Source organism: Trichomycterus rosablanca, chromosome 27 (genome assembly GCF_030014385.1).
Source record: "Trichomycterus rosablanca isolate fTriRos1 chromosome 27, fTriRos1.hap1, whole genome shotgun sequence".
Classification (NCBI taxonomy): domain Eukaryota; kingdom Metazoa; phylum Chordata; class Actinopteri; order Siluriformes; family Trichomycteridae; genus Trichomycterus; species Trichomycterus rosablanca.
In genome coordinates this window covers 15,343,364-15,357,760 of record NC_086014.1, presented here as the reverse complement: position 1 = coordinate 15,357,760, position 14,397 = coordinate 15,343,364, and the positions used below count along the sequence as shown (strand labels likewise).

General features: G+C 39.3%; 1 protein-coding gene across 1 annotated transcript; it reads right to left on the bottom strand.

Moving 5' to 3' along the window:
• Positions 1-6,019: 6,019 nt before the first annotated feature.
• cxcl12b (chemokine (C-X-C motif) ligand 12b (stromal cell-derived factor 1)) lies at positions 6,020-13,930 on the bottom strand. Its single transcript, XM_062989622.1, has 4 exons — positions 13,849-13,930; positions 9,515-9,632; positions 6,759-6,842; positions 6,020-6,316 (listed from the first exon to the last, which is right to left on the bottom strand). The coding sequence occupies exons 1-4, from the start codon at positions 13,913-13,915 to the stop codon at positions 6,286-6,288; spliced, it is 300 nt and encodes a 99-aa protein (XP_062845692.1). The 5' UTR covers positions 13,916-13,930; the 3' UTR covers positions 6,020-6,285.
• Between the last annotated feature and the right edge of the window lie 467 nt (positions 13,931-14,397).

Genomic DNA, 14,397 nt, shown 5'->3' with positions numbered 1-14,397 from the left:
TCACAATGGTCATTAAACGTCCAAATAATTATTATAAACACCAAACAATTACAGCAGGAATGAATAACACTGCTAATAAACTTAGAAATTCATCAGCCTAGAACGTCAAAATTGATTCATAGGGAAATTCTGTCACCCTATGAGGGGTAACATCTAAACCACACCAATCAGATCTACACACCAATCAGATCTACACACCAATCAGAGGCCAGAAAATCACGCTAATCACATTCAGAAAAAACAATCACCTACTGACACTCGCAAAAACAACCTCAATCGACTTTTACTTTTATTTGATGTCAGACAGGATGAAGCTGAGATATTTCATCTTTTATCTTCTCAGCTTCATTTCATTTATTAATAAACATCCATTCCTGCATTTCAGCCCTGCAACACATTCCAAAAAAAGTTGGGACGGGGGAAATTTGTGCTAGTAATGAGGTGAAGGCATCCAGGATGGACCATCAGGATGGACCCGTCTACATTTACTGATCACATTCAGAAATATATTGGACTGAATCATTAAGTAATTAAGTATTAATTTGTGTTTATGGTACAGAAGACGTTTGTAGAAAATGTAAAAACAAACTGGTACTGAATCCAGATTGTACTAAAGTGGATGTAGTAACACGACTGACGGGGGTTGAGTCGGTGCCGCGTGGTAGATTAATGGATGAATAATGAGGTAACGAGAAGCTCATGAACGTTTGAAGTAAACCAGGCCGACTGAAGGTCACATGACTGATCGTCATGTTTAAAGCTCATCAATAAAGCGTAACGTTAAATTAAAGCATCAGTCCTCCTCCTCCTCCTCACCTTCACCTCCTCCTTCATCTGTCCCGCTCAACCCTTCCAGCAGATCCCTCAGTGGATTCCAAACTTCCGCCCCTGTCCCTCAAGTTCCCTCCCAAAAACACCCCCCCCCCTCCTGGCCCCCCGTATCCCAGGGTTAAACTAACATCAGAATCAGAACATTCCAGATCTGCTCGAACTTACCGGACCTGGAGGTTCTGCAGCCGCACCAGGAGGGAATGAGTTCTAGTACCCGGCATTCACTGAAGTTGCTCATGATGATGAAGATGATGATGATGATTCTCCAGGGTGAAACGATCTGAAAACAAAGACTGTAGAATTAAAACATGAACTCTGTTAAAATCATTCGCTAATCACTGCTGTGTGATTCTGTCTGGTAGCGTCCACATATATATGAATCATTTTATATACTGTTTATCCTTCTGTATAAAAAAATCACCATGTTTTACACAGACAACTGAAGAACATACTAAAGTGCACATGTACAGTAAAGATACCTGATATGACCCAAACTTTGTGGACATCCCTTCTTGTTATTAGGTTCATGTGTTCCAGACACACCCACCACTAACAGAGGTATAAAATCAATTAAAATAAATAAATAAGTTTTAATTCTTCATTGAGAGTCACAGCTCACAAAAATATACATTCTGGAAAAATTCCAGCAGTTTAGGAACAAGAGTCCTGCAGGAATTAAACAGATTTCATCCTGAACTGAACCGTCTGATCTAATAAAATCATGAATTATATATTTATTTATTTATAATAACCCTCGCGGTACAGTGAGGAACATCTAAAGATTTATACAATCAGGAGAATAAAAGGCTTGTTTTATTTAATCCAGTTAGTGTAACCACACCAAGCCACCTTCTGCATGCATGCTTCATAACAACATGATTGTGTCTTTTATTGGAAATGTGTGGTGCATTAAGATGCAGCAGAGAATAAATAGTAATAATATTAGTAATAATAATAAAAATATACAATAATAATAATTAATAACAATAATAATAAAAAAGATATTATAATAATAATATATAATGATAATATATAATAATAATAATAATAATAATAATAATAATAATAAAAAATCATCAGGCATAAGGTTTTAATTTAATACAGATAATTTACAACTGACTGCTGTTCTCATCTCAACAACCCAAACCAGACTAGAATCGACGTACCAACCAGCAGCAGCACCTGCAGCACCAGCAGAACCAGCAAAACCACCAGCAGAACCACCAGCAGAACCACCAGCAGAACCAGCAGCACCAGGTCCAGATCCGACAGACAGTTAGAGAGAACCGGATCAGGATCCAAAACAGAGCAAAAAAAAACCAAAAAAAAAAAAACCCAGCCGATTCAGTGAGACAGGAGGAAACCATCCCTGACTCCAGACCCATCACATTCCTCATTACTCGCAGGTGTGAGAGTATCACGTGACTGTTAGTATTCAGGTGCTGCCGCTCCCTGGTGGACAGGTAGTGTCATTACAGGGCGTTTTTACATTGGGTATGAATGGATGCTTTTATTGTCACTGTATATAAAATACAACGAAATGTTCTGTATTAAAAACATGACCATACACTGTCACACACACACACACACACACACACACTCACACAATAAAGTCCTTAAATATTAAGACTAATTTTATTAAAAGTAAAACAGACTGAGCTCCATCAAACCCAAACCCAGACGTCTGAATGCAGCCGCTGTTCAGCCACACGCCTGCATGGTTCCCATTAGTGCTCATGAACCATATTAACATCCATACTGGTTCTGAATCAGTCCAGACTAAAGCCTGAAGCTCTCCAGAGACGGTGCTGCACTGATCAGGAGGGGTTGGGTTCATCTCCTCCTCAAGTGATTCAGCCTGATCCTGCTGACCAAGCGTGAAGAGAATCTGAGAGTCTGATTTAACATACACACACACTCAACACACTGGCTAACATCAAACCCACGCATGTGTGTGTGTGTGTGGAGCTAACTAGAAGGTCTCCGGGTCAGTTCCAGCATGTTCTGACTGAAATCTTGATGATCTCGTGTCACTAATCACGTCTGATAATGATTTAGAACATCAGTGATCAGACTGAGATTTCTATATTTACTTTAATATAAATGATTTCAGCTCCAGACTTTAGAAGCTTGCACTGCTGCTAGAGAAACTAAAGATCTGGTATGAATCCACCATCATGTCACGCCTGAAGTAACTCATGAGGAACAGCAGCAGCTCTGACGGATCAGATTCACCTGTAGAGGACGAGGACGGCTGGCTGTGTAACATCTGATATTAATCATCCAGCTGCGTGTGTCAGAACTCTGAGGATTCATTTATTTATTCAGACTCTGATCCTAAAGCTGGATTAGCAGTTTTGATGAAACACAAAGTTCTCACTGCAGACTTGGACATATCATGTTCCCCGTGCTCCTGAGAGGACTCAGTAAGAGACTTAACATGTAAACAGTAACAGTAAACCTGCTAATAACTATAATAAATATAATAAATATAATAAAACTACACAGGAAAAGGTTCCAAAATATTTATGTTCAATGTTTATTACAGCAATAAAAATGATACATCTATATGTTTCTATATGTTTCTATATTTTAACTGCTAATAACTGTAATTATATTATTTTATTAGTATTTATGTGGAACTGAAGTCCAGATCTGAATCAGGTCAATTATTTTTTAATTATTATTATTATTATTATTTAAAGTCTTTATCATTTAAATACAAATCAAACGCTGGTTTATAGATCTAATTAACTCTGAATATTATATATATATTGATAATATATTGATATAATAATCTATACAATTAATAATTTGTAAAATTTGAGTCAATACTAAAATATAATAAAAGTTTTTTACAGACAGTAACACTAAATCACAGCGTTATTAAAGATTAGAACCCGAGCCTGCAGGTTACACCACTCACACTGGGTTCTACTGCACATGCTCAGTCCACGTCTCAACCCAAAAAAATCAGAAACAAACCAAACACACTGATTCTGTTCAGATGTTTATTACAAATGTGACTAAATAAATTCATCTCAGTTCAGTATTACAGAGTGTGACGTTTAATTATAAAAATATCATAAAAATACAATTATTATAATGAAAGAGACGGAGGTTCATCAGGTACAGTCTGAAATCATTCAGTGACAGGAACAGATCTGAGATCAGCTTCATCACTGTTACTGTGGAACTGAAAGGACTTATTTTATTTTACATTTCTATGAAAGCTTTAAAAATTCTATTTGAAATTTTTTACTGCATGAAATATTTATAACACACAAACATCTATCTAATCTGATTACTGAAAATACATCACTGATAAAACTCTCAAATTATTTAAAATAAAAAATGTTTAAATGCTAAAAACTAAATGAATCTTAAGAATAAAATCCAAATTAATTTTTGGAACATGTTTTATGGTAAAAGAAACATTTCATTTGTTAAAGAGAATTAAACATGATTTGATATGCACGTTTAACAAAACACACTTACATAAGAATATAAGAATTATAGAATAAAATAATAAATCTGTAGATTTATTTAGTTTTATCACTGCATCTCAATATCCTTTCATCAGATGTTAGAAATTCAGTAAACTTTTGGATTTTTGTGACAGAATTTCTGTTTCTTAGCCTGAAAAATCTTTGTTTTAAAGAAAGAATCATTTTTATTTGCACACATGACCAGCAGATGAAATTCTTCTATACTTCATTTTATTACCACGCGTTTAATTACAACAGCTTTTTTATCTTTATTTTAGGGATTTTTCTAAATTGTTTTTTAATTGTTTTACTTGGTTTTTAATCACTGTAGAAGTAAAATAATTTACTGTTATCAATGTCATTATTAATGAGCCATTGGGAAATAAAAGAAATGAATTTATTTTTATCAATTACTAAATAAATAATAATTTATTGTTAAATAAATAATAATAATTATGAGGCGTGTTCACATCATTTTGCCTCTAAAACGATGTGACTTACAGAACTAAAGTGATTCACTGTTAATTCTGTACTGATTATTGAGACTCTGTGTGAGTTTATAAAATAAAACCATGATGTGAGACGTGTTCATGATCTCAGATCTGATCCTGATACACAGTAGAACACATTTATATAAAAGTTTATATAAAACACTGGTACAAACATAAAAACACTTTCACCATCAGACGCTTTACTGTGTGATATTAAATGAGTAATAAAAAATAAAACCTGCTAATAAAAATATCTGCATGAATACAAAAACCTGAAAAATACTGAGAATCACAACAAAACAATAAAAAATTAAGAGATTTTCTCAATTCTTTTGTTTTTATTTTATTATTTCTGAAAATACTGACCAGCTGAAACACTGAACTGATCAAATAACATCATTAATAATAATTATAATAATCATAATAATAATAAGCATCTAAAAACAGTAACGTAAAAAAAAATGATTTACTTGTTAAATAAAATAAAAAATGGTTTCTGAACATGAAGATTGTTAGGTATTAAAATAAAAAAGCTTCATCTGCTGTTGTACATTCTGACTAATATAATATTAGAATAATTACAGCTGAATAAAGTTTATATAAAGTCACTTTATATAAGAATAATGATACAGAAAAATATAAAACACATCATATCATTACTGAGGGCGCTGGGGTGGTGCGGCTGAGGAGCGTCAGAAGTCAAGGGTTTGAATCTCAGAGCTGCCGACCTGGCCGGGCATCCACACAGACACGATGGGGCGTGTTTGAGGGAGGAAAGGTCTGATGGTGTCTCTTCCTGATGCCGCTGTGATATACGTTATGCAATCTCGCGGACTCGACCGGGCCCCTGAGCCCAAGCGTGGCTCTGTGTGGGAACCCAACACTGACGGGTGATAAGAAGCGGCGCAAACTGAACAAGTGCCACAGGAGGGCGAGTGGTGACCCGGCTCTCCTCGATCAGATCAGATCTGGGGCCGTAGGTTGAACTGGGATTCAGATATGACTAAATTAAGACAAATCCACTAGCGCAGTGCTAATTCAGTGCATGGAAACACATGAAGAGAAATCACATCCTGGTCACTGTAGGTCAACGCTCAAGTCCAGATCACAACAAGGGAGTCGAACCCAAACCAGCCTGAATCTGAATCCAACATCTGAATCAGTTTCATCACAGATCATCAGTAACAAAACAATATAAATCACATTTATTTAAGCTATAGAAAGTATAAAACAACTAGCGTCCATATATTTTACGCTCATCCACGTTCAGTTCATAGTGGACGTGTGCGTGCGTGTGTGTGTGTGTGTGTGTGTGTGTGTGCGCGTGTAGGGTTAAAGGCATTTATAAGCGAAGTGCTGTTTGTGCAAGCAGTCCACACAGGGACACACGTGTGTGTGTACATGTGTGTGTGTGTGTGTGTGTGTGAGGGGTGCATGTAGGGAATTGGATATGACTAAGTCACACCCCTCCGAATTCACTCGTCACGCTTCCTCGACTTCTTTATCCTGCAGAACAGAAGAAGAAGAAGAGCCAATCAGAAACGCTTACAGTTATCACTGAATACAGTCTGAGCAGGTGAGGGTTAAGGGCCTCGCTCAGGGGTCCAACAGTGGCAGCTTGGTGATGGTGGGGCTTGAACTGGCAACCTTATGATTACTGGTCCAGCACCTTAACCGCTGAGCATTCACTGCCCTGACCGAGGAGGGTCGTGACTAACACACGCCCCCTCCGACACGTGTGAGACGGGGGATAATGGAGATCAGTGCGTGACTCTCCGTGCGCTGTACAGATCTCCGTATGATCCCACCCGGTGCAGGTGAAAAGAAGTGGTTAGTCACGACCCTCCTCGTTTAGGAGTGGAGGGTGAAATACCATCAGGGAATTGGATATGACTAAGTTAAAGGTTCTTCACTGACTGCTGTAGAAGCCTGAGCGGTGTGGACTCACTTGTTGATGGCGTTCTTCAGGTACTGCTGCAGCCACTTGGTTTTGGGGTTGATGCAGACCTCCCTGTTGTTCTTCAGCTTTGCTCTGTAACCACACACACACACACACACACACACACACAGGAGAGTCAGGACCAGTTAAACCAGAACAGAGAGGAGAGCAGTTTCGTCTGTAAGGAACGACTTAAAACATGTGGCACGACTGCCAGTAGTCATATTCCAATATCCCAAGCATACAGCTACAGTGGAATGTTACTGGAACGTGGCGTCAATGACCTTGTTTGACCTTCAAATCCCAGTTCTAGCTAAGAACTGATTAATACAGGATCACTGATGGGAGTATACAGGCTGATTATTTTCTTCCCTTCTTATCACACTCACAGAGTTACTAACTGTGATATTAGCCAGAATTCCTGTCCAGTTACAAGTAGGTCTGTTGTACTTTGTAGCAGCTAGCATGCTAACATTAGTTTTTTATTTGAATTAAACTTGCTGTGTTGTACTGTATGATTCCCGGTGGTTACTAGGGTGTTGCTAGCAGTTACAGTCTCTTGTGTGCCATGTGAAGGGCTGCGTGTCAAACCACACACTGTTAAATCATACAGAGGACGCTACATGCTAAAAAAGCGCCGCTACAAAAACGCCGTCACAGAAAACTAGCTGCTAAGCTCCAACTGTTAAAGAAACACATGCTAACCCCCCCTGCACCCCCTCACACCCCCCAAAAACAGCACCCGTATCACACCTCTGCGCCAAAAGGTCACGTTTGAGAATTAACAGCTAAGAGGGGCCACGACTCACACCCTTCTGTTAATGAACCACCCACACACACAAACACACTCACATACACAATCACATATAAACACACACATACACACACATATACACACACTCACATACACAATCACATATAAACACACACATACACACACATCTACACACACTCACATACACAATCACATATAAACACACACATACACACACATCTACACACAATCACATACACACACATATACACACAATCACATACACACACAATCACATACACACACAATCACATACACACACTATAATGCATTTCACATAGACACACACACACACACACACTATCATGTATAACACATATCAAATACACACACAAATACATATAAACACACACATACACACAAACACAGAGATCCACAGACACTATCACACACACACTCCCCTGCTGCCGGAGGACCAAATGCTCCGGTAGACTTTGCTCCAGCAGGAAGTAAACGCCTGAGGATCAGCCGTGCAGTGAGACTGGAGCTGATGTTTGTGTGTGTTGGGTTACTTTTATGTTGTGGTTTGGTTTGGATGCAGATGTGCACAGAGACGGCAGGTAGTAAGTAGCTCACAGCTGGATAATGCTAACACTGTGTGAGTGTGTGTGAGTGTGTGTGTGTGTGTGTGTGTGTGTGTGTGAGGAGAGGGGTTGTGTTACAGCTGTCTGTCTCTTATCAGCCCCATCGATGGATCCTGGGGATGGTGGTCAGGGGGGTCCAAGATTCAGGGCCGAACTCTTAAATAAACACAGTTTAGCCCCAGCTTGTGTGTGTGTGTGTGTGTGAGTGTGTGTGTGTGTGTGTGTGAGTGTGTGAGTGTGAACCCCTCAGGCCAGGGTTCTATCCCGCTCTGACCTTCTGCCTCACCATGACCCCCGCGCCCCTCTCCGACCCACTCAGAGCTTTTAGAGTAATACGCTCCAGCTTGGTTTAGCCGATCGCTAATGTTAGCAGCTAAACAGATTAGCGCAGAAACAAAAAGTGAACCACTTTACCCCCCACCCCCACCCCAAACCCCATATCCACCCCCCCATCCACCCTGTACCCCCCCTCCCCAAATCTCACACTTCCTTTTATCTCCGGCTCCTGATAAAGATCTAACACTAACATTTTGTCAGGGGCTCGGCGACACTCCGCTACGCTTCCACATTCCCATATCCGCCTGCTAGTCTATGCTAACACTCCACTAGCACTCTGCTAGCACTGTTTTAGCAGAGATGTGACTTTACAGTCCACATGCTGACTGTACAATTACACACACACAATTACACACAAACACATGCACACACAATCACAAATACACACTCATATATACACAATCACACACATCAAACACACACACACACACACACAAACACATGCACACACATGCACACACAATCACAAATACACACTCATATATACACAATCACACACAAACACATACACTATTCCAACTACACACACAATTACACAAATAACACTATAACATATGATCTCTATTACACTCAATCACAAATACACACACACACCAACAAACACACACACACTCACATATACACACACTATAACACAGTCACACACACATACACACACAATCACACAAACACACACACAATCACATATACACACACACTATAACACAGTCACACACACACATACACACACAATCACACATACACACACAGTAACATACACTATTCCAAATACACATACACACACACACACACACACACTGCTGGTTTTTGCACTTTGATTATCTATTTTCTACTTTACATCATAATTTAAACCTTTATTTAAATGTTTCACATAAAAAAAAATTTATTATTTAAGTGATGATAACATGGCTGAGCACTGTGGGTTGTTCTGTGTATGATTTGATCTGATCTCTTTGATGTGATTTTGTGTGTGTGTGTGTGTGTGTGTGTGTGTGTGTGTGTGTGTGGGGTGAACGTCGGCTGGTACTCACATGACTTGGAAGGGGCAGTGGGGCGTGTGGAGGAACTTGATCTCCCGGATGCTCCTCTGAGGAACCGTGTTGAGGGTCGAGCGGCACCAGCATCTCTCCAACAGACTGATGGGCTTAGCTACAGAAACAACACACACACAGACATGTGTCTCACTCTCTCATCCAGGTACAGGGGTACAGCCAAAAGTATGTGGACGACCCTCAAAGTGTGTGTTTATGTATTTGTGTATTTTGTCTCTTTGTGGATCCATAATGAATGTAAAAGTGTGTTTCTCTACACACGTGATCGTTTTCTGCTCCCTGTAGTTTGTCTCTGTTGAGTTTATTTCTTTCTTTATAAACTCAGCAACTCTAAACACGCCCGAATACACCAGCAATCAGTTATATAAAACGTCCAAGACGTGGAGTGTAAATCTATCCTTCTGGTGATCCCTGACGGCTGCAGCAGACACCCCCCCCCCCCCCCCCCCCCCCGCCCCCCTGACCAGTCACAAACAGGTGAAACCACTAATTACTGAAGAATAAAGAAGCTCGGGGGTTATTATCATGGAGCACACGTTCCCCGTCCTGCAGGAGAAACGTTCACCCACACGCCCACGCCGCTCATTAAAAAGAGATTAGAGCGCCGCTCGTACCCCGGCGTTCCCACATCAACAAACCCGCCTTCACACCCGCCGCACCCTCGAGGACCCTCGGAGTGAGCCGGGCTCTTACTGAGGGGCCCCGCTCGGCCGTGCTCCTGGGTTTTGATTAATGGGGTGAAGTGCATTCTTCATGTTCTCCTGGTGTTCCTCACCGGTTCCTCGACATGCTTCTCAGTCTCATTCAGATCAGGACGTGAACCTGCGCCTGTGATTGATGATGTTCTGGATGTCGGGGTCTCACTGCTGTCTGAGCCTCCATTACACCCCATTACACCCCAAACTGGGTACAGAGAGCAAACACAGGGCGCACTGTGGACCCCCAGAGCAGGGGTTCCTAACCTACACACCATCGTCCACTAACGTCCACTTCTACTGATGTTACAAGCACTGCACCACATGAACAAAAGTTTGTGGACACCTCAGCTTGGGAATCTTATTAAAGAAAGAGGAACAGGCACACTGGATTATTTTATACAGCAGAAGAGTCTCTGTAACACCAGCGCATTAAACAATAACAATTGTTATGCCTCCTGATACGAACAACAACAAAATCTGATTGTTCCTCCTAAGCACCGAGAACCGAACTGCAGCTTCTGCATCAGCTCCTCTAACACACACACACACACACACACACACACACACCAGCGTCTCCACCAATCAGAACCAGCATCAGATCAAACACAAACAGAACGTTTGGTGATAATTCAGCTGCTCGAATTGAATAAATAAGGACGATCACAAAAACACCAAACCTACAGTGAAGTACGGTGGTGGGAGCATCATGATATGGAGCTTCTTCACTACAAACGATACTGGAGGATTTAACACTATCAAGGAAACAAAAGTTTAAATAATCTCAGTGGCCAAGAAACTAAACCTGGACGTTTCAGTGAGACGACGAGTCCAAACATGAAGCCAGAAGATCTCAGGACTGGATCCTACACAAGAAGATGCTGCATGATCCAGCTGATCTCCTGATCTGAATCTAATATTAAAGATGAACAAATCAGAAGGAACCAACATAAAACCTTTAGGAACTAAAGATAGAAAATTCACTCTGAGGAATCAGACTCATTATTTATCACATTAATATGGACTTTTTAAAACATGTTTATGATTTATAGGTACGACGTTAAAATAATTCTGTGTAAATGTAAAATTAATTTTGCACTGAAAGAAGAAACTCCAATAATAATAATAATAATAATAATAAGGTTATTTTATTAATGCAGAAGTTAAAATGTCATTTCTTTTCTAAATGTAATGCAGAACTGAAATCCTTCAGAATTTAAACATTTCTGGTTTCTGAGCTTTATTCTAAATAAAACTTAACTTCAGTGCTTTTATATAATATATTAATATACAAAAATATACAAAATAAAAACTCTGAATAATTATAATCTCATTCGTACAGAAGAAATCTAAATTTTTCTACAAATCTACAAATCATACATTTAGCATCTTTAGTTTGGACCTTATTTTATGTGTTTAAACGTTTTACACTCTCAGTCCAACACACGACTGTTAAAATCATCAGAACTGTGAACTGATTTATTATGTTCTGCTTTAACCTGAGCACTGTGATGGTTCTCATTCATCCCAAATAAAACTTAATACAGTCGATGCTGCTCACACAGCAGGAACCAGACTGTTTAGAGTTCTGTTCAAAACCTAAACCTACGATCTGCACCTACACACACCAGCACCGAGCTCAACACAACGTAAAACAGCAGCACCGCTCCGAGAGAGCCCCAACACCCAACCACGACTCTGAACCACGACTCTGAACCCTTCACTCACCATGTCCTTCTATAAGCTCTGATTTACAGCCGAGAGGAAACGATTCACTGCAGGAATCTTAAACTGCAGAGAGAAATGAGGTGTGATTATACACACACACACACACACACACACTGAACTAAACGTGCATCAGTGCTACTATATTACTATATTATTTTTATTACTTTTACCTACATTTACAGCTTGTTTATGTGCTTTTTTCATTATAAATCTATATAAATGTTTTATTAAAGAAAATAATTTGAAGAGCGTGATGTATTTGTTTCTTTAACACAGATTAACATAGTCTAACACAGTTTAACACAGTTTTGTAGGATCAGACAGGACACCCGAGTGCTGATGGATTATTTGTGTCTGATATCCTGAATCTGACTGAACCTGAGCCAGCGCTCCACTGGGTAGATCTGGGAAGGTCGGGGTTCACACTGAAAGTATTTTTAAGAAAATTAATTTTAAAATCTAAAAGAAAATCTAACTAAATAATATAAATAAAAAATGAAATAATAATAATAATACCTTAATTAGTAATAATATTAATAATAAAGATTAATAAAATAATAAGAATGATCAATTAATTTATTATGAAGCACGTCTGAAGATTTAAAATAAAATAGTTTTAAAAGCTTAAAGCTTAAAATTGGTTTTTTTCTATATTAAACTATAATTTAACTGTATTTAACTTTAATTGCATGAAGCAGTGCAGACACTGTTGGGCCCTGGAACGAGGCCCCTGACCCTCAGTCATTCAATCTGGATGAAAGTGTCTGACAAAGACTCTTGTATATAAAGTATATAAAGCTGGAGGTTCTGAGTCACAAAAACATCATTTAACTCACATAAGTGCAGCTTTGAGTGAATTAAATAAATAATTTAATACTTATTATTAAAAAATACACAAATAAAACCTGCAGCTTAATGATATCAGAATTAATGATGAAGCAAAAGTATTAGGACACATTAGAATTAAATCTCAATAATCCAGAAACTAAATCTGGACTAAATCTTTCAGCAAGACGATAAATCCAAACATCTTAGAGTTATATATATATATTATTATTATTATTATTATTAAAACACCTAAATATAGATTTTAATATTAACAATTTACCCAACAAAGCAAAGGAACTCAGATCAATAAAATGAGAGAAGAATCTCTAATGTTTCACTAAAAATCAGATTAGAATTTATCGAACATTTGAACTTCTACACAGAAATTCAAATCTATAAAAAATTACAGTCTTATATTGGTTATAATCAAATCTTAAAGAATTGCAAACAATATTTAGAAGCTATTTTAAATAAAAATGACCAGAGTTTAAAGTTTAGATCTACAGATGCTGCAGAACAATCCCAACAATCTCAAACACAAGAAGCCGAGACGAGAGCAGATTCAGTCGTGAATAATAATATAATAATAATAATGAATTCACTAAATTAATAAATAAATAAAATAATTTTTAAAGGAAACTGTTTGATGAAAATGAGAAGTGAGAGCAGAGACGCTCAGATCATCTTACACACACACACACACACAATGACACCAGAACAGATCAGATTCTCATCAGGATCCACAAAACAACCAGAAAAAGCTCAGAGTCTCAAACTGCTGCTGGGTTTCTCTTACAGGCTCCAAAACCAGTCCGATTCTCCTCAAAGTCCCATCAAAACCAGAACAGGAGCATCCAGAATCCAGCTCAACCAGATCACTGCATTTAACTCTCTGGGACTCCTTCCAACCTCTGATCAGAACAGCACTGGAGAACCAAAACCTGATCCAGCAAAACCCTGGAACCAAACCCTAACCCCTGATTCAAACCCAGATCTAAACTTGGATCTAAACCCCTGATCTAACCCCTGATCTAACCCCTGCAGATGAATCCCTGGTCCTACCTTCAGTCTCCGAGTCCTTCACGATGCAGATGAAGAACATCAGCAGCACCACAACTTTCACATCCATAGTGTGTATCAGGCACGGCGTGTGTGTGTGAGGCGTGTGTGTGTGGGGTAACAGTTTGAAGCTCAGTGTGGTTCCTCAGTGCTGGTGCGGTGTTAAAAGGGCCGAGCGGCAGGAAAACACTCCCACATGCTCAGGAGGAGGAGAGAGAGGGGCGAGAGACACCCACACACACCGGGAGAGAGAGAGAGAGCAGGGGAAAGTGTGTGTGTGTGTGTGTGTGTGTGTGAGAGAGGAGGGGGGTGTGACCAGCTGCTTTCTTTGGTAAAACAAACGACAAATGCCCCAATTAGAATGTTTGGGCTGAGGGTGGAAGTGCCAGTCTGGGTCCAGCTCTCTCTCTCTCTCTCTCTCTCTACTGTTCTCACTAGGTCTCTCGCCCATCTCTCTCAAAAATAATCAGCTTCATATTTACACACAACCTCCCTCGACTCTGTACCTGTACATATCAACATAAAGCAGGAACTAACATGAGACAAAAGTAT